The sequence below is a fragment of the Leopardus geoffroyi genome, chromosome X (assembly GCF_018350155.1).
Source record: "Leopardus geoffroyi isolate Oge1 chromosome X, O.geoffroyi_Oge1_pat1.0, whole genome shotgun sequence".
In the NCBI taxonomy this organism is placed as follows: Eukaryota; Metazoa; Chordata; class Mammalia; order Carnivora; family Felidae; genus Leopardus; species Leopardus geoffroyi.
The window spans coordinates 90,358,680-90,380,826 of record NC_059343.1 but is presented as its reverse complement, the minus strand read 5'-3'; the positions used below and the strand labels follow the sequence as shown (position 1 = coordinate 90,380,826).

Here is a 22,147-nt window from a genome sequence, read left to right as displayed (position 1 = left end):
ATCCAAACGCTTTGGGACGCAGTGAAGGCAGTCCTGAGGGGAAAATACATTGCAATCCAGGCCTATCTGAAGAAACAAGAAAAATCCCAAATACAAAATCTAACACCACACCTAAAGGAAATAGAAGCAGAACAGCAAAGGCAGCCTAAACCCAGCAGAAGAAGAGAAATAATAAAGATCAGAACAGAAATAAACAATATAGAATCTAAAAAAACTGTAGAGCAGATCAACGAAACCAAGAGTTGGTTTTTTGAAAAAATAAACAAAATTGACAAACCTCTAGGCAGGCTTCTCAAAAAGAAAAGGGAGATGACCCAAATAGATAAAATCATGAATGAAAATGGAATGATTACAACCAATCCCTCAGAGATACAAACAATTATCAGGGAATACTATGAAAAATTATATGCCAACAAATTGGACAACCTGGAAGAAATGGACAAATTCCTAAACACCCACACTCTTCCAAAACTCAATCAGGAGGAAAGAGAAAGCTTGAACAGACCCATAACCAGCGAAGAAATTGAATCGGTTATCAAAAATCTCCCAACAAATAAGAGTCCAGGACCAGATGGCTTCCCAGGGGAGTTCTACCAGACGTTTAAAGCAGAGATAATACCTATCCTTCTGAAGCTATTCCAAGAAATAGAAAGGGAAGGAAAACTTCCAGACTCATTCTATGAAGCCAGTATGACTTTGATTCCCAAACCAGACAGAGACCCAGTAAAAAAAGAGAACTACAGGCCAATATCCCTGATGAATATGGATGCAAAAATTCTCAATAAGATACTAGCAAATCGAATTCAACGGCATATAAAAAGATTTATTCACCATGATCAAGTGGGATTCATTCCTGGGATGCAGGGCTGGTTCAACATTTGCAAATCAATCAACGTGATACATCACATTAACAAAAAAAAAGAGAAGAACCATATGATCCTGTCAATTGATGCAGAAAAGGCTTTTGACAAAATCCAGCACCCTTTCTTAATAAAAACCCTCGAGAAAGTCGGGATAGAAGGAACATACTTAAAGATCATAAAAGCCATTTATGAAAAGCCCACAGCTAACATCATCCTCAACGGGGAAAAACTGAGAGCTTTTTCCCTGAGATCAGGAACACGACAGGGATGCCCACTCTCACTGCTGTTGTTTAACATAGTGCTGGAAGTTCTAACATCAGCAATCAGACAACAAAAGGAAATCAAAGGCATCAAAATTGGCAAAGATGAAGTCAAGCTTTCGCTTTTTGCAGATGACATGATATTATACATGGAAAATCCGATAGACTCCACCAAAAGTCTGCTAGAACTGATACATGAATTCGGCAAAGTTGCAGGATACAAAATCAATGTACAGAAATCAGTTGCATTCTTATACACTAACAATGAAGCAACAGAAAGACAAATAAAGAAACTGACCCCATTCACAATTGCACCAAGAAGCGTAAAATACCTAGGAATGAATCTCACCAAAGATGTAAAAGATCTGTATGCTGAAAACTATAGAAAGCTTATGAAGGTAATTGAAGAAGATTTAAAGAAATGGAAAAACATTCCGTGTTCATGGATTGGAAGAATAAATATTGTCAAAATGTCAATACTACCCAAGGTTATCTACACATTCAATGCAATCCCAATCAAAATTGCAGCAGCATTCTTCTCGAAACTAGAACAAGCAATCCTAAAATTCATATGGAACCACAAAAGGCCCCGAATAGCCAAAATAATTTTGAAGAAGAAGACCAAAGCAGGAGGCATCACATTCCCAGACTTTAGCCTCTACTACAAAGCTGTCATCATCAAGACAGCATGGTATTGGCACAAAAACAGACACATAGACCAATGGAATAGAATAGAAACCCCAGAACTAGACCCACAAACGTATGGCCAACTCATCTTTGACAAAGCAGGAAAGAACATCCAACGGAAAAAAGACAGCCTCTTTAACAAATGGTGCTGGGAGAACTGGACAGCAACATGCAGAAGGTTGAAACTAGACCACTTTCTCACACCATTCACAAAAATAAACTCAAAATGGATAAAGGACCTGAATGTGAGACAGGAAACCATCAAAACCTTAGAGGAGAAAGCAGGAAAAGACCTCTCTGACCTCAGCCGTAGCAATCTCTTACTCGACACATCCCCAAAGGCAAGGGAATTAAAAGCAAAAGTGAATTACTGGGAACTTATGAAGATAAAAAGCTTCTGCACAGCAAAGGAAACAACCAACAAAACTAAAAGGCACCCAACGGAATGGGAAAAGATATTTGCAAATGACATATCGGACAAAGGGCTAGTATCCAAAATCTATAAAGAGCTCACCAAACTCCACACCCGAAAAACAAATAACCCAGTGAAGAAATGGGCAGAAAACATGAATAGACACTTCTCTAAAGAAGACATCCGGATGGCCAACAGGCACATGAAAAGATGTTCAACGTCGCTCCTCATCAGGGAAATACAAATCAAAACCACACTCAGATATCACCTCACGCCAGTCAGAGTGGCCAAAATGAACAAATCAGGAGACTATAGATTCTGGAGAGGATGTGGAGAAACGGGAACCCTCTTGCACTGTTGGTGGGAATGCAAACTGGTGCAGCCACTCTGGAAAGCAGTGTGGAGGTTCCTCAGAAAATTAAAAATTGACCTACCATATGACCCAGCAATAGCACTGCTAGGAATTTATCCAAGGGATACAGGAGTACTGATGCATAGGGGCACTTGTACCCCAATGTTTATAGCAGCACTCTGAACAATAGCCAAATTATGGAAAGAGCCTAAATGTCCATCAACTGATGAATGGATAAAGAAATTGTGGTTTATATACACAATGGACTACTACATGACAATGAGAAAAAAATGAAATATGGCCTTTTGTAGCAACGTGGATGGAACTGGAGAGTGTGATGCTAAGTGAAATAAGCCATACAGAGAAAGACAGATACCATATGGTTTCACTCTTATGTGGATCCTGAGAAACTTAACAGAAACCCATGGGGGAGGGGAAGGAAAAAAAAAAAGAGGTTAGAGTGGGAGAGAGCCAAAGCATAAGAGACTCTTAAAAACTGAGAACAAACTGAGGGTTGATGGGGGGTGGGAGGGAGGGGAGGGTGGGTGATGGGTATTGAGGAGGGCACTTTTTGGGATGAGCACTGGGTGTTGTATGGAAACCAATTTGACAATAAATTTCATACATTAAAAAAAATAAAAAATAAAACCCTCATTAAAATCATAAAAAAAAAAGAAAGAAAAGGTACCCCACAACATGACCACAGTTATATACTGTCAGTGTTTACCTAAGCCTTCTCCAGGGGGGAAGTGACTGTGCAGTGGGAAAGGGAAAATGCCCGACGTTTGGATTGTCTATTAAATACTGGCTTTGCTACAGTGGGACGAGAGATCCATTCTGTGTGTTTTTTTTTCTCTCCCATAGCCACAGAATGTAGAGTATGACTAGATATACCTAGTAGCTGATAGAATCCACACATTAGTTCACTGACCTGAGGGATGAGCACTCTTATGCTAGGAAGTAGGCAAGTAAAAGCCCCTGGAAGTTTCCTCCATCCCACATCCAGGCTAAACCAAAAGCAATACTGCATCCCTGAAGGATTTACAGAGATAAGGCTACAGAGAAGCAGCTGTGGTGATGTCTACCACATCACCATTTAACTTATCTGCTTGACCAGTACAAAAGTCAGATAGGTTCAGGGGAATGACAACAAATGGTTACAAACTTAATCTACTGGTCATATCAACCACAGGTGTAGTTCTGCATGTAGTGTTTTTGCGAAGGCAAATGAACACAACTCTGGGCCCTTTGTATCCAGCCATTGACCCGGAAAATGCTTCTTCCTCCCATCCTCTCAGTGATGAAAATCAGAAGTAGGTATGATTATGCATTTTTACTGCCTTAACCCCAGAGTGAATCAAATTTTCCTGTTCTTGGTCACAATATAGTTTTTTTTTTTTGGGGGGGGGGAGGTTGATCATCTTTATATCTCACAGAAGATCACGCGGTTCCATTAAATTGCCAATATTATACCTATTAGATGTGATGATCGCTAGGTAGAAAGAAACATAGATACCTAGGGAAGACATATCCATAGATAGGGTGGGAGATGGCTCAGGATCCTGCCAAATAGGTGATGTTTCTAGGGATCCAATCTGGTGCACCTGAGGGATCCTTCTAAAAGAAGAGAAAAGTTGCTGTACTTCCCAATGTCCATCTTAAAGGAAGAGGCTCAATGCTTGGTGGGCCCGTTTGGATTTTGAAGGCAATATACACCAACTATATTTGAGTATGATATTCTTGCCTATTTGGAGGTAGGTCCCAGAACAGAAAAGGGTCCAGAGTGTGGGGTAAGCTGTCCACCACTTAGGCCTTATGACAAATAGAGGGTCATAAGGAAGGGCTGTGGAAAATGTAATTTCTGAATGAAGCCTCTGGCGAGTACCCATAAGAAAATCACATCTCAGGGGCACCTGGGTGGCTTGGTCATTTAAGTGTCTGACTTTGGCTCAGGTCATGATTTCGCGGTTTGTGGGTTTGAGCCCCTCATCAGACTCTCTGCTGTCAGTGCAGAATCTGCTTTGGATCCTCTGTCTCCCTCTCTCTCTGCTCCTCCCCCACATGTGCTCTCTCTCTCCCCCAAAATAAATAAACATTAGAAAAAGAGAAAATCACATCGCATAAAAAGCAGAGAGTAGAATGGTGGGTGCCAGGTGCTGGTGCCGGGGGGTGGGGAGGGAGAAGTGGGTGGTGTTGGTCAAAAAGCACAAAGTTTTAGTAATGCAAGATGAATATGTTCTTTTTTATTTAAAAAATTTGTAATGTTTATTTATTTTTGAGAGGGAGAGAGACAGAGTGCAAGCAGGGGAGGGGCAGAGAGAGAGGGAGACACAGAATCTGAAGCAGATTCCAAGTTCTGAGCTGTTAGCACCGAGCCCAATGGAGGGCTCGAAGCCATGAACCGCAAGATGAGAAGTTCTTAAGATTTAATATGCAGCAGTGACTATAATTAACAATACTGTATTATCTATTGCTAACAAAGTAGATCTTAAGTGGTCTCACCACACACACACACACAGAATTGTAACTATGAGGAGGTAATAGATATATGAATTACCTTGATTGTGGTGATCATTTCACAATGCATACATATAAAAAATCACATTGCATGCCTTAAATATATATAATGCTTATATGTCAATCAATAAAACTTTTTTTGAAAAAAAAATACAATCACATCACAGACCATAAGGGTTTGGAGTAAGGCCATGATCTCCCTGACTGACAAAAATTCCCCATTTGAAAGGGAGCTCCTGGCTCATTACTAAGCCCTGGAGGGACTGAAGTTCTGATGATGCAGCACACGGAGATCATGTGACTTGAAATTTCCCATCATGAACTGGATATTTTAACTGACTCACTGGATCATATTTAACTGATTCACTGGATCATAAAATGAATATAGGCATCAGTATTCCACCATAAAATTGATGCGCTATATACAGGACTGAACACAATCAGGTCTGAAAGGCAACTGCTTGAGCAGGTGATCCAATAATCCTATGGTACTTGCTTTCACTCCTTCACCATGTCCCTTCAAGCCCTTCCTATGGCCTCATGGGGAGCTCCCTATGAACAGGTAAAGGTCAAAGAGGAAGTACAAGCCTGATTTATGCATGGATCGGCACAGTAGGACATCACCAGCTAGAAGTGGATATCACTGCACTATAAGCCCACTCTGAGTGGCCTTGAAATACAGTGAAGCACCAAGTTATCCCCTTGGTGTGGAAGGAGAAATGGCCGGAGGTATGTACTTGCTGGTCAGGGATGTGGAAAGACCATAACTGGACAACTGACGACACAAGATCTAGGGACAAGAAATGTAGATGGACCTCTCACAATGGGCACAGAGTGTGAAGATGGTCATGCCCTATATAAATGCCTGCCAGAGGGCATTTGTCCAGAGGAGGTTCTCAGTGATCAGGTGAGAAAGAAGACTGAGCTTGTGGATATCAACTGGATTCTCTCCTCAGACACCCCGGTGCTTGCCTGATTGACTCACGACTAGAAAGGACATGCAAGCAGGGTTAGAGGTTCAGCCTGAGCCTGGCATTGTAAAGCTTAGTAACGTTGATTCTGGCTACTGCTCCTGCTGGATGTCCAACCTGCCAATAGCATAGGCCAGTGCTGAGCCTCTGATATGGCACCATCCCCTGGGAAGACCAGTCGGTTTCCTGGTGGCTGGTTGATTACATTAGATTTCTCCCACCATCCCTGTGCCCACAGGGATAGATACATACCCTGATATAGAGTTACCCATCCCGTTCACAAAGTTTCTTCCCAACTGCCATCATTAAAAGATTTAGAGAATAATCTATCTGTGCCAGAACCAACACACTGTGATGGTTCATTTTAATGTGTCAACTTGATTGTGCCCAGACATTTGGTCAAACATTATTCTGGATATTTCTGTTGAAAGTGTTTTTTGAATGAGATTAACATTTAAATTGGTGGAGTTTGAATAAAGCAGAATGCCCAATGTAACATGGATGGGCCTCATCTAATCAGTGGAAGGCTGAAGTAGAAAAAGACTGACCTGCCCCAAGCAAGAAAGGATTTTCCCAACATACTGCCTTTGGACTTGGATCCCCCAGATCCACTCCTCTATTTTGTTTCACCCTGCTTTCATCCCTGGGAGCCTGGCCTTTATGGATTACATCAATAAGCTTCCTTGTCCTTTAGTTTCTAGTCAGGTTTGCCCATTGGGAGTCTATGGCAGGATATCATAAAGAGGTAAGAGAGTAAAATTAGGCTATTTATTACCCCCAGCTCTGCCCTTGTAGGGTCACCTAGAGCTGGTTGTGTCCATCGACCAAAAGTCACAATTGTTTTCAGAGTTCATTCTACATGAATCTTTGATTTCTGAAAATCACTTCATTCCCTCATTCCTTCTAGCTTAGAGGAGTTTTAACAGCTCATTGCCTAGCGTTATCCCGTGTGGTTTTGCTACACCCTGCCCATACCTTGTAGACCATTCTGTTTTAAACCCTCCTTGAATTTTCCTATTTCAAATATGTCATCTGTCTCCTCTGGGGACTCCAATATGTTCCTTCTTGTTTCCTCTCTGTTTTATCCCTTTTCTCCTCTAATTCTCTTCTGTAAATACTGTAGGTATTTACTAGGATTTCAACTATGACCTCTAAGCAGATGACTCCTGAATCTATAGTTTGGTGGCATACAGGCCTAAATCTCAAAATCATATTTGACTCATAACCTTCTCCCACTCTCACCTCCACTGCCATCCACCCTGTCCTTTCTAGTTCCGTGGCTACTATGCCATACGGCATGGTGATGAAGAGCATGGGCATTGGCCTCAGTCAGACATAGGCTTGAATTCCATTATCTACTGCTCACTTGAATAAGTTCATCCCTCCACTCAATGAATATTTATTGAGCATCGGCTTCATGCCAGGTACTGTTCTAGGCCCCGAGGATTCAGCAATGAAAAACACGAAATCCCTGTCTTCATGAGGCTTACATTCCAATGGGGACACAGGTTCTAAATACATGAACAAAACAATAAATAATTTCAGATTGTGCCCAGAAGAAAACAAAATGGGGTAATGGGAAATAAGTGTCATGGGAGGAGGAAATCTTAGAATCATAGGGAAGTGTGGCTAGAGAGGAGAAGAGAGTCCTGGGCCATGCTCTGGGACATGATAAAATTTAGAAGTGGGGAAAAATAATAGCAAACGTATTTATGGCTTTTACTAAGTGCCGGATATTGTGCTAAGTGTATTGCATACAGTAATTCCCTCGATCCTTGCTATAACCCTAACAGGTATCACTTTGACCTTTATCATCATTTTACCGATGAGGAAATTGAGGCACAGGGAGGTTAAGTAACTCACCAAACGTCATCTAGATAGCAAGCGGTACAACTGGGATTTGTACTTAAGCAGCCTTGTTTTGGAGTCCATGTTCTTAGCTTCCATGAAGAAAACTGTCCTCCAAGAAAAGAGAGAGGAGGAAGGGTTAGTAAGAGACCGAGAAGTAATATAATGTCCATGACCTCAGTTTTTCCATCCAGGAAGTGGAAATAAAAATAGTGTACTTCACAGGGCTGTTGTGAAGATACAATTTTATACTGCTTGCAAAGTACATATCACAGTGTCTGTCAAGTAGTAGCCCCTTGGTAGATGGAAGCTGCTATTATTACTTCTTAGGCTAGTGTAACAATTTCCTAACTGGCCTACATGACTCCTCCCTCTCCAGCTGCACCTCCAACCCAGACTGAACAACTGGCTCACATAGTCCAATTTACCGCTACGCAGTGGTGTCATTGTGATCTTACATACTGGTCACCTGCTCAAAATCCTTTGGTGGTTCCCAATTGCCTATGGCAGTGATAGGCCAACGTTTTATGTAAAAGACCAGATAGTAAATATTTTTAGGCTTTGTGGGCCATGTGTTCTCTGTTGCTACTACTCATTCCTGCCATCGTAGAGCAAACACATTCAGATGTGTTCCAATAAAACTTACCAAGTCAACCATGGAAAAGGCTGGATTTGGCTCACAGGCCATATTTTGTCAACTCCTGGCCTACAGAATTAAGTTTGGCATTCAGGACTCTATCTGCCTCTTACAGTCTTGCCTCCTACTGCTTCCAACTGTTGGTTCACAAACTGTACATGGAGGGAGAGGAGAGATCAAAGAAATAGACAGGCCACTGCAGATTGGTAAATGGCAAGTTTAATAAGCCAAGGAGCTTACTTACAAGGTTTGTCTTGGATGGCCACAAGACAAGTAGATTTCCATACCTGCCCACCAGAATTTTAAGTTTTTACAAAGGCCTTGACTGGGTTCAGTCATGTATACCATCTAGATGGTTTCAACACATTACTATCTCAGGGCTATGTCCTTGGGGCAACTTCTAGCCTGGGTGAGGCAAGTGGAACACACATTCCAAGGACAGGGGAGGGGACGAGGAGCCTCCAAGTGCCTAGGTCCAACTTGTAAGCTAACCGGTGGTCATGTCCTCTTGATGACCTCCTCTAACATCAATCACCCATTCAAACACTCCAGCCAAACCATATGATGCTCTTCGTTTACACTCATTCTTTTATCTGAATTGCCCTCCTCTTCAAGCTCTGTCTATTACAACCCTATGTATGTGTATTGATTAGGGTCCTTTGTTTGTAAGCAACAGAACTGATTTTGGCTGTAGTATAGACAGCAGGGGCTCATGAATATCAGTGTTCTTTTTTTCTGGACGCCCACCTACATTACATTTTCCAGCCCACCTTGCAGTGAAGTGTGGCCATGTAACTGAGTTCTGGCCAATGGAATATGAACAAAAGTGATATGTGCCATTTTTCCATAAAAACCTCCCACATCTGATCCTGCCAGCTGAATGCAGAGGTTGCCTGTTGTAGTTAGTTCAAGCTGCTGTGACAAACTCCTATAAACAGAGTGACTTAAACAACAGAAATTTATTTCTCATGGTTCTGGAGCTTGGAAGTCCAAGATCAAAGTGTCAGCCAATTCACTTCCTGGTGAGGATTCTCTTCCTGGTCTGAAGATGGACACTTTATTTCTGTATTCTTGCATGGTGGAGAGACAAATCATCTCTCTTGTCTATTATTATAAGGGTACTGATCCCATTCATGAATGCTCCCCACTGATGACTTAATTACCTCCCAGAGACCCCACCTCCAAATACCATCACACTGGGGATTAGAGCTTCTACACATAAATTTTGAGGACACAGGAACATCCAATTCATAACTACTCCTAAGATCTAGAGGAGAGAAGAGCCAAAGAATGAAAGGAGACTGGGTCCCTGAGTAACTATGGAACATAGTCCTTCTGCTGACTCACTTTGGATAGGGCATGAATGAGAAATAAACATTTTTTGAGCCACTAATATTTCAGAGTTTGTTTATTTCTTACCCAAATTATTACACTGGCTAAAGGAATTTATTTGGAAGGCAATGGGTTAGCTCACAGAGGGAAAAACTAAACAACCAGGTCTCAGAAACAAGGCATCTTCTGGGATCTAGATAGAGAGAACTAATGGATCACTTTTCCAGGGCACCAGTGGCACTGTCAATCAGCTCTAATTGTTTTCCATCTTTGCATCGCTCAGCTCAAGATTCAAATTCCTAGGAGAATCTAATTGACTTGGCTTAGAACCTGTGCCCACCTTTTGACCAGAGGAATGCAGGGAATATTGACTGGCAGTCCCCAAATGCTGCATACAGTGGGGGTGGGGAGTCTTCCAAAGGGGATGACATAGCTGGCACTTGATATGTCCAGCAAAGGAGCAGTAAATCCTGGGCTTTATGTGGTCCATCTATTGAATTCTTAATTTCAGTTATTGTACTTTCAATTCTAGAATTTTCATTTGATTCTTTTTTATAGATTCTAGCATTCTGGTGAAAGTGATCATGTTGTCCCTTATTTTCTTGAATGTTTGTAGTCTATGTCATATAACTGCAATAACTGGGTCACTATGAGTCTGTTTCTTTTTTTGTTAATTTTTTAAACGTTTATTCATTATTGAGAGATAGAGACAGAGCATGAGCAGAGGAGGGGCAGTGAGAGGGGGAGACACAGAATCTGAAGCAGGCTCCAGGCTCTGAGCTGTCAGCACAGAGCCCAACGTGGGGATCGAACCCAGAAACCGTAAGATCACGACCTGAGCTGAAGTCGGACGCCCAACCGACTGAGCCACCCAGGCGCCCCACTATGAGTCTGTTTCTATTGTTTTGTTTTTTTTCTTCTTGGACTTGTTTCTTGGTACATCAGTTATTTTTTTATTGACCACCAGACTTTGTGTCTGAAAAGGCATATAGGCTCTAGATGACCTTATATCCCTTCAGAGAGGATTCACCCTGTTTTCCCCAAGGCAGCAGAAGCGCAAGTTACCTTAATCCAATCAACCACTGTGGTGACTTGAGGCTGATTTATAGCATTTGCTAGACTCATCATATCCTCAGTTGACCTGATTGCTAGGATACAGCTCTCTAAGAGGTCCCAAATGAGAGCCAGGAGGTAGATGTTTCCTAAGGATTTTCCTCCTTGGGAAGTTCTGAACTCCAATTTTTGTCTCTTCAGCTCTGTGAAACTTCCAAACACTCCTCTCTACTTTTGACCACTCTCCTTGACTTCTAATTTGTTACTCTGTGCACTTAATCAGCAATTTCCCGGAGGGGAAAACCTGTGCTGAGTGTCAGGTTCACTTTTCTGTGCTTCTTCACTCTCTAGATCTTGGTCATTCAAATTCTAGCTGGCCTTGCAGACCTTAAACTCCATTTTTTGTCCCCTGGATTCTGTGGTATTACCTAAAACCCTGGTGGCTTCTCTGCCTCTTGAGAGACACTTTCTACTCAGTGTCTGGTCCAAGAATTGGCAGGTATTCTAAGGGAAAAAAGCAACATGCAAGAAGTTGGTCTTACTTTGATGAGTTTCCCTTCTTTCTGGGATCTCACCTCTGAAGTCCTAGCTCTCTGATGCCTTCAGAAAAGAAAATTCTTTTTCATATTTTACCTGATTTTTCTAGTTGTTCTCAGAACAGCATTCGTTGGTTATGTTACTCCATCTTTAAAAAAATTTTTTTTATGTTTATTTTATTTTTGAGATGAAAGAGACAGAGCGTGATCAGGGGAGGGGAAGAGAGAGAGGGAGACACAGAATCTGAAGCAGGCTCCAGGCTCCGAGCTGTCAGCACAGAGCCCAACGCGGGGCTCGAACCCACGAACCATGAGATCATGACTTGAGCTAAAGTCTGCACTCAACTGACTGAGCCACCCAGATGCCCCCTTTTTAAAAAAAAAATTTTCATCTACTTTAAAAAATATTTTATTTTTAAAAATAATCTTTATACCCGTGGGGCTTGAACTTACAACGGCAAGATCCAGAGTCACATGCTCTCCTGACTGAGCCAGCAGGTTGCCACCAAGTTACTCCATCTTGAAGCAGAAATCCCTTGAGTGCTACAATATATTTTTTAATTGAAGTATAGGTGACATACATTATTATATTAGTTTCAGGTGTACAGCATAGATGATTCTATATATTATGAGTGTTCACCATGATAAGTGTAGTTACCGTCACCATACAAAGTTATTATAATATCATTGACTATATTCCCTATGTTGTACTTTTCATTCCTGTTATTTATTTTATAACTGGAAGTTAGTCCCCTTCACCTGTTTTGCTCATCTTCCCACCCTCCTCCACTCTGGCAACCACCAGTTTGATCCCTGTATTCATGAGTCTATTTCTGTTTTTGTTTGTTCGTTTTCTTTTCTAGACTCCACATATCAGTGACATCATACGGTATTTGTTTTTTTCTGCCTGACTTATTTCACTTAGCATAATACCCTCTGGATCCAACCATGTTGTTGTGAATGGCAAGATTTCATTCTTTTTATGGTTTATATTCCATTGTATACATATAATACTTTAATAAGTATTGGGCCTCCAAGAATTTTCTTGTATATTTATCTCATTTATGAGGTCCTTAACTGGATAGGAAACCAGATATTTGCAATACCTTAGATATATAATTTTTAGTTATTATGATGAGAGTATGACACTGTGTGTATCAGAATTAAGTGCAGGAAATAGAAACCACTCTAAGAAATTTAAGAAGTGAGGGGCCCCTGGGGGGCTCAGTCAGTTGAGCGTCTGCTTTGGGCTCAGGTCATGATCTCATGGTTTGTGAGTTCAAGCCCTGCGTCTGCTGTGTGCTGAAAGCTCGGAGCCTGGACCTGCTTCGGATTCTGTGTCTCCCTCTTTCTGCCCCTCCCCCTATTCACACTCTCTCTCAAAAGTAAACAAACATTGAAAAAATTAAAAAAAACAGAAATTTAAGAAGTGATGCCCGTTACCTTTTTTTTTTCAAAATGGAATTATACAACTTGTTTCATTAAATATATCATGTATTATGGCATACTTTCAGGGCAATACATATGCAGCCTTATTCTTCAGTTTGATCTATAATATTCCATAGTGTGGATGTCTTGTAATAAATTTAACCATTCCCTTATTGATGGACACTCATGTTGTCTCCAGGGTTTTTGCCACTAAAATTAACACTACAGTAAATGTCTTTATGCCTCTGTGACAGTGAGTCCTGGTACTTTTATTTCTGTGCAGTGGAAGTTTCTAAGTGAGATTGCTGGGTCACACACACACACACACACACACACACACATCTTTAGCAGGCTCCACACTCAGGAGAGAGCCTGACTCGGAGCTCGATCCCACTACCCTGGGATCATGACCTGAGCTGAAATCAAGAGTTGGACGTTCAACTGATTGAGCCACCCAGGTGCCTCAATATTTTTATATTTATTTATTTATTTATTTATTTATTTATTTATTTATTTATTAAAAATAATATTTTCTTTTTAATTGACTACTTAATTCACACCGTTTCTTCTCTTGGCTGCTACTTTGGTAACAATTAGGTCCCCACCTCTCAAGAACATTGCACTGAACAGGTTGACACAGAGCCAGTGTGAACACAGGCCCCAAACCAGGGCTTGTGGAAGAACAACAACAGCAAAACCAGCCTTTCTCTTCATTTAGAAAGGGACTGTGAATCAGAGGGTCCAAAGTTCCAATTTCCAAGCACAGAAAACCTGCAGCTCAAAGTGAAAATGGAAACCAAAATGCATCAGAAATGAAATATAGTACTCCTCACATACTCAAGGTCAAGATGGTTCATGAGAAATAAGTATCTGATCATGTAGCCTTGTATTGGGAATGGCCCCACTCCAGCATTTTTAAAGGAAGATGGTTTTGTTTCGTTTCCCACAGGGGTATAAAATCTACAAGGGCATATAATCAATCAGAATAAATCAGCTCACTCACAAGACACTCCCAGATAATGATTTTTAGTTGCTGAGCATAGTCAGTACATTATTTCAAAGAGGAAAAATTCAGGATAATCTGAGCATTCAAAAGTGACAGCTACATTTGCTGATAGGTTTATGTGAGGCACACATACATTTTTTCCAGTGTATATGTCAAAGGACGAAGACCCCTGATCATCAAAATAAGTTATTTTGTACATTATAGTGCACAGAACAACAGAGGGAAAGACACTTTCTCGAAGAATGACCAAAAGGCATCTTACAAAAGGTTCATATTACTCTGAAGGAGGACTGGAGCCCAGTGCCTTATGGTCTTCATTAGCTTGACCTCTCCTCTTCTTTGGTTGCAGTGGCTTCAGTAGGAGCTGTCTCTTCTAAACATTCTGCTGGCTTCTCCTCCTCCTCCTCCTCCTCCTCCTCCTCCTCCTCCTTCTCATCCTCATCCTCCTGGGGATACAGATCCGGGTATTTCTGCATGCATTCCTGCATGGCCAGGAACTGGTCTACACAGTCTGACCCCTTGACATCCTCTGTGCTATGGTGGAAGCAGGAAAAGGCCGACTTGAACTGTTCCCCACAAGGGCCACTGGCCATTCCCCCAAGGCACCGGCAGTTCCAGTTAATGTCTCCATTTGGCAGGATCAATCCATGCTCCTCGTACGGATCGTTGGGGTCATCAGCCACCATCTCTGCATTGCTTGGAGTTTCATGGTCTTCTTTGGTCACAAATATGATTCGATCCTTCCCTTCCTGCCGGCAATAGGCCATGGCTGCAGCGTCGGCACTGAGACCTGGCGGCGAGAGCGGTGGCGGCGGCCCAGGCGGTGGCAGGCTCCCGCTGTGACCTCTCCCCCAAGCTGGGCGGGAGGCTCCGAGGCCCACACGGACCCGCCCCTCCAGGTCTGCCCCGCCCCGTGCCTGCCTGCTCGCCCTCCCAGCCCCAAACCCTGTTCCCCCTCCGCCTCAATATTTTTAAACTGTAACAGACAGAATTAGATTATGTTCCAAAAAGTTTATAACAATTTATGGGAAGAGATTTAAAACAGAGAATTGAAGTCTTACCAAATTGCCGGAAGTTCTAAAAGAGCAGGGTATAGGCTAGATTTAAAAGAACAGGTCCAGTAAAATACAGAACTGAAAACCCAAGGGAGCTACTACCTTTGATGTCACCCCTAGAGCTCTGCCAAGAGTCAAGAACCTGCCATTGTCCCCTCTGTACCTGCTGCAGCCACTTCTAAATACTCAGGGAGATAGATGAACAGCATCTGTCGCCGCGATCCAGCAATTATAAGCAAGATCAAGAAACTGTCGCCGCGATCCAGCAATTATAAGCCAGATCAAGAAACCCTTTGCTATGGGTAACCCCTCATGTTTTTGTTTTGTTTTGTTTTGTTTTTTTTTTTTTGATGCCCAGGAAGCTGGAAGAGAAACACTGCAGAAAAACCTCATGTATACAAACAGGACTGTTCTTTCTAGCTTGTGAGCTCACTTCCTTCCACCTGCCAGACATCACTTAAGTGCATCTACTTGGTGATCTCGAATTCACATGCAAAACCCGAGCTCCATGGGATTGAGAATTGGGATGGAAGTGGAGTAAACCTATCCATAGTATTAGCACAGTCTGTGATTATTATGTAGTTTTACTGACTACCCGCTTCTGCATAAGGCTGGATAAGACACTAAGTTCGGGTATTCACTGCCTACCACTGGACTTTAGAAGTGAGAGAAAAGACAAAGAGGCAATTCTCAAGACAGGAAATGCATATGACTTACAAGATTAGGGGAGAAGAATTTTTAAACAACTCATCGGTGATTCAAAATCAGTAGTAAAATCAGGTATCTCCTTTTTGGCTTATAAAATTAATTAATATAAGTTAGACACAACTTAAAACTAGTGACAGAGCAATAAAATGGACACTTTTATTTACTGTTGGAGACAGCATAAAGCTGTCCAAATATTTTGGAAAATAAAGAGACCATATATGTCAAGAGTCATTACTCATAGTCATATACTGTGTCCCAGTAATTCCAGTTTGGGGAAACTATCCTAAGGTAATATTCCTAATATACTGAAAAGAGGTTTGCATTCAAAGATATTTATTGTAGCATCATTTATAATGGGGAAAGTTGGAAACAACCTAACTATATATAATAATAAGGGAATGGTTAAGTAAATTTTGGAACAGATACAAAATTAAATGTTTTGCAGCCATAAAATAATGCATAAGTGAAATGATCATGTTACCAGAGACTTTTCTTCTCTTTAAGTTAATTTATTTATTTTTGAGAGAGACAGAGAGAGAGAGAGAGGGAGCACCTGTGGGGGAGGGGCAGAAAGAGAGAGGGAGACAGAATCCAAAGCAGCCTCCAAGCTCTGAACTGTCAGAGCCCGATGCGAGGCTTGAACCCATGAACCATGAGATCATAATATGAGCTGAAGTCAGATGCTTAACTGACGAAGCTGCCCAGGTGCTCCCAGAGACATTTATTTTAATCCACTGATCAATATGGGCACAATGCCTAAGTCCTATGAACTCTTCAAGGACCTACAAAGGTAGCTGAAGTTTGACGAAAATTACTGGCTTGAAAACATAAAGATAACTGCAAAATTAAAGTCAACAAATGTTCAAGTAAATGTCGAAAAATGTAACATTTTTATAAATTATTACGTTTTATATCTAGAAAAACCACATATTCTTTATCCATTCATCAGCCGATGGAAATTTGGGCTCTTTCAATAATGTGGCTATTGTTCATTATGCTACTATAAACACCAGGGTGCATGTATCCCTTTGAATCAGTATTTTCAGATCCTTTGGGTGAGTACCCAGTAGGAACTTCTACACTGTCAAAAACAAAATTTAAAATTTACTTCAAATTTTTAGCAAAAGATGTATTTAATGTAGGATATGGGTACACGTTAAAGTATATATGGTAAGATGCAGGGTGACATCTCCAAAAGCAAGGGTGCTTAGTGTTTAGCATGGTCTTAAAATATCTTGCATATGTTTTGAGCACCTACTATGTGCCAGAGAGGTAGAGAGAGAATTCTAAGCAGACTCCATACTGTCAGTGCAGAGTCTGACGTGGGGCTCGAACTCACAAGCAGTGAGATCATGACCTGAGCTAAAGTTGGACATTTAACCCCCAACTGAGCCACCCTGGTACCCCTGTGCCAGACTGTTAATATGCACTATCTTCTTTATTTTTTTAAAGTAGTCTCTGCACCCATTGTGAGCGCTCATACTTGCAAACCCAAGACCGAGAGTCACATGCTTTACCTACTAAGCCATCAAGGTGCCCTGCACCATCTTCTTTAATCCCTACAACAGGGTAGGGTTAGTTCTGCTTATTATAATTTTTTTTATATAAGAAGAAACTTAGGTGTCAGCAAACTTAAGCAATTGGCCCAAGGTCACATGTCTGGGAAGGGTGGAGCTGAAGTTTGTTTGTAGGCAAGTGGTTTTGACTCCAAATCCTGAGCCCTTAGGATTGAGCCCTGAGCCCTGACAGACATATGTTATAGCATCAAAGTAAAAACAGAAACAAAAACAAAACAAAACAAAAAAAGCTTACAAAATTGTTGACATGGCTTAATTACAATGTTAGAAATAACACAGTATTCGTTGAAAATAAAATATTTTTTCTGACTTTTACTGTTTGGCATTTTCTAAAAATATTTTTACAAAAGTCGTGTAACATTAACTTTTTAAAAATTGGGGTTTGCGAATGCTTGTATAATAGTGACATCCCGTGGCTACAAGGGATCATTACAGAAGTAGTCGTTAAATTAATGTAATTTCAATTCTGGAAGTGACTACTAGAGGGCAGCACTGGGCTTTGTTCTGGTCAAGTTTTCTGGGCTGAATGTGGCAGAAAGTTGGGTCAAGATTCCACCTCTCCCCTCAAAACTGCCATAATAAATCTATAGATAAATAGATCGATTGATAAACGAAGTACTCTCAAATAGCTTCTTTGCACTCTGAAGCAATAATATAGCGAAGTTATGAAGCTCTGAGCCCTGGCACCATGCTGCCTAAATTTGATCCTTGACTCCACCATTTACTAGCTGTGTGAACTGCCCAAGTTCTATAACCTCTCTGGATGTTATCTTTTTCTCCACACCTAAAGTGAGAGTAAGAATCGTCCTCACCGTTTAGGGGTGTTATGAGAAATAAATGAAAAAAAATATACTGATAGCTCCACTTGAGAGGAAGTAATTGGCAATTATTATATTGCTTCCTATCCCCAACTATCTTTCTTTTAAGAACCAATATATACGTATTTTGTTGAGCACCATAAGCAGAGAGAAAAATTTGTTATTACTGTTGAATTCACCAAAGAACTTTCAGTGGGGTAGGATTTATATGCAACATTTTAAAGAGAGGTTGAGGATTGCAGTTCAGAGCCTTCACTGGAATCATGCAGATCCGACTTTGAATCTGGCCTGGGCAGGTTACCGACTCTGCCTAAGCCTCATTTATCTAAAATGAGGAAAATACTATTACATGCATCATAGTTTTTTGTGACGATTGACATGAGAGGGTGCCTTTCATGCTGGTACACCATGATTGGCACGTAGACCTCACAGCTTTTGTTTCCCTCCTTTTCCCCAGGGGGGTTATATGTGACACGGAAGCCCTCGTGGCAAAGTGTGGACATTTGTCTAACATCCTTTCTTGTAGTTTTCCTTCTCCTACTGTCATTCGTCTTCCCCCAGCTCCCTTGCTCCCCAGGTTCTCACGTGACTTCCTGACTGCAAGGAGCTACTTGTCCAAGCCTTGTTCTGGATGATTAACTAGGAGTACATCATTCTGGACCTATTTTTTTATAGTCCATGCCCCAGCCCTGCAGAGCTATTCAATTTGTGTCTCAGTCTCAAAAGGAATACATAGATCCAAGGCTAATGCCCCAGAAAGCCACTTTCCCATGATGTATATAATTGGGGGTTCCCTGTAGTGTTTAGCAGTAAAAAAAAAAATAACCCATTAAATGTGAAGGGACTATGTTTTTGTCTCTGCAACTAAAGTTAAGAGGGAAACTAGAGAGATGTGTCTGATTTCACAATTAGTCTTGTGGGGCAAGAGAGTGTGTCATTTGGATGCTTTCATTCCATGGCTTTTTAGGAAGATCATTCAGAGATAACTGAATTCTGTAAATTGTTAGGCTTCAGTATTGGGAATGTAGAACAGGAACGGATGTGTTTCCATAAAATCCAGTAGGATCCTATTAACATTCTGGTGCTTTAGGTCAACAAGACCCCCCATGGGGCAATATGTAACCAGACAGTGTAACTGAGGTTTCTGACACAGTGGTTTTAAAAGTTCTGTAGGAATGATCCCTGATTGTACTCATGCATTTGGAGTTATTGCATATTTTTAGACTCACAAGGAACCCAAGCAGTTGTTCTAAAATTATCATTAATTATACTGTCACTGAAGTCTAGAGATCCAATGGGTATTTTTGAGCCTATAGCTAAACCCAATGGGCCCACCCTGTGATTTCTTTTATGAGGCAGTGGTTAAGGGCCTTGACTCTAAATCTAAACCACTTTTTTTTTTTTTTCACAATCTGGCTCCACCACATACTAGCTGTGTGTCCTTGGAAAGTTACTTGAACTCTCTGTGTTTCAGTTTCCTCATCTATAAAACATGAATGATAATAATACGAACCCTACGGGACTATTGTAATGATTCAATTATTTAGTATATGTAGAGTGCATAGAGCATTGCCTAGCACATAGTGAACGCTCAATAGGTGTTAGCTATTAATATTTACAGAGAGACACAAGTGTTGATGGAGCTCTTAATTTTACAAAAATCACTTCAGAAATTTTTTATGTGTGAATTCACAGCTACTTCTACCTGTAAATTTGGAATTTCATGTCTGTTCAGGATTTGGGAGCATTCCTTGAATGATGGCTCCTTGAACATCTGGATCCCCATCAGAACTCTCCTGTGGAGTGTCTTCTGGGGGCTATTCATGGCACTGATAGATGAAGAAGGCTAGATGGCCCCTCACTTCCATGAACATTTTTGATCACGTCACCCCAAATTCTACAATTAGGGATTATTTACTTTGGGTGGTCACCTTGTTTTCCTGGAGCCCTTGCTAAAGAGCAAGCAGCCTTGGAGAATTAGTATAAGAGCTGCATTAGTGGAATGTAGCAAGGATAAGCATGGGCTTCGTTGGAGCCAAATGGCCTTGGGTTTGAATTATGACTGCACCACGGACCCCGAATCAGACTGTCTGGGCTTAAATACTGGCTCCACTGCCTGGTGGCTATGTGACTTTAGGTAAGTTACTTTAACCTCTCTGCACATCTGGAATTCACATAGCATCCACCTCATGGGATCACTGTGCAGATTAAAGGAGATAGGGCTTCTAAGAATGCCTGTCACATCATCAGCATTCAATAAATATCATTGCCTTATTTATCTGGGTCTTGGTATCCTCATTTACAAAATGGGGAAAATTATATCTATCTTCATGGTTGTTGTGAACAGAAAATGAGGTGATGTACATGTAAAAATGCCGACCATACTAAAAAATAAAGAAAAGAAAACAGTGAATGTTGGCAAGGACGTGGAGAACGAAGAACCCTCACATATATTGCTAGTGGGAGTGTAGGATGGTACAGCCTCTTTAGCAAACAGTTTGGTAGTTCATCAAAAAGTTCAACAGAGTTATCATATAACCTAGCAATTCCAGTTTTAGGCAGATACCTAGGAGAATTGAAAACATATGCCTGCACAAAAATGTATACACAATGTTCACAGAAGCATTATCCATAATAGATGAAAAGTGCAAACCATCCAGATGTCCATCCATTGAGAAACAAATGAAAAAAAGTGGTGTATCCCATAAAATGGAATATTATTCAGCCATAAAAAGGAATGGTATACTGACACGTGCTGCAACACACATGACCCTTGAAAACATGCTATAAGTGAGGGGCGCCTGGGTGGCTCAGCCGGTTAAGCATCCGACTTTGGCTCAGGTCATGATATCATGGTCCGTGGGTTTGAGCCCCAGTCAGGCTCTGTGCTGACAGCTCAGAGCCTGGAGACTGCTTTGGATTCTGTGTGTGTCCCTCTCAGCCCCTCCCCAATTCTCACTCTCTCTCTGTCTCTCAAAAATGAATAAACGTTAAAAAAACATGCTAAGTGAAAGAAACCAGTGATAAATGACTACATATTGTGTTTACATTTATATAAAATGCCCATAATAGACAAATTCATAGAGACAAAAATTAGATCAGTGGATGCCAAGTAGCTGTGGGGAGGGGAGAATGGTTACAGGATTTCTTTGTGGGGGTAATAAAAATGTTCTGGAACTGGATAGTTGGTGACAGTTGTACAGCCTTGTGAATATATTTTACAACACTGAATGGTATACTTTAAAAGAGTAAATTTTGTGGTATGTGAATTACATCTCAATTAAGCTATTACTTTTATTTTTTTAATGTTTGCAGGATGCCTGTGTGACTCAGTCGGTTAAGCATCGGACTCTTGATTTCAGCTCAGGTCATGATCTCATGGCTTGTGAGTTTGAATCCCACATCGGGCTCTGCAGTGATAGTGCAGAGCCTGCTTGGGATTCTCTCTCTCTCCCACTCTCTCTGCCCCTCCCCTGCTCTCTCTCTTTCTCTCTCTCTCAAAATAAATAAATAAACATTAAAAAAATAAGGTGTCTGCCATATAGCAGCCCTAATTTAATACAAGTAGTTTTCAGCTACCAATCCCTCAGCTCTTGCCTTAGGAATCTAGAACAGGGCCCTGAATGAATGGTACCCTCAACAGAAGGAATGCTCAGGAAGAAAGGATAGATCTAAAGTATGGGAAGTTCGCCGAGGTATGGGGTAAATTGGAAGGAAAGGCAGTGAAGACATTTGAAGGAACTAGAAGGAGACAAACTTCACCTACTTTGAATTTTTCAGGGAGCCTGCCTGGATCATCTTTCATATCCTGGGCTGAAATTACAGCTGATGAATGTTCTGGCATTTAAGCTGTCCTGGAGAAGGGGCGACGTGTGGCTATTCCACAGAAGGGAAAAAGGAAGAAAACAGAGGCAAATCCGAGGGTACGTAAGTCTCATTTTGAAAGGCAGAAAAGGCAGTAGTCCGTGGAGAATGAGTTTATCTAGAGGACTCTAATTGTTTGTTAATCTCTGGGTCAATGGATTTAGGTCAGCACTAACTCTGCTACAGGTGGGATCAATTTAAAGGATTAGAAGTGTCTGTCTAA

At 41.2% G+C, this 22,147-nt stretch overlaps 1 protein-coding gene across 1 annotated transcript; it reads right to left on the bottom strand.

Moving 5' to 3' along the window:
- Positions 1-13,906: 13,906 nt before the first annotated feature.
- Positions 13,907-14,734, bottom strand: LOC123594245 (mitochondrial intermembrane space import and assembly protein 40-like). The gene has a single exon (XM_045470999.1). It carries the CDS (start codon positions 14,667-14,669, stop codon positions 14,220-14,222), a length of 450 nt encoding a protein of 149 aa, XP_045326955.1. The 5' UTR covers positions 14,670-14,734; the 3' UTR covers positions 13,907-14,219.
- Between the last annotated feature and the right edge of the window lie 7,413 nt (positions 14,735-22,147).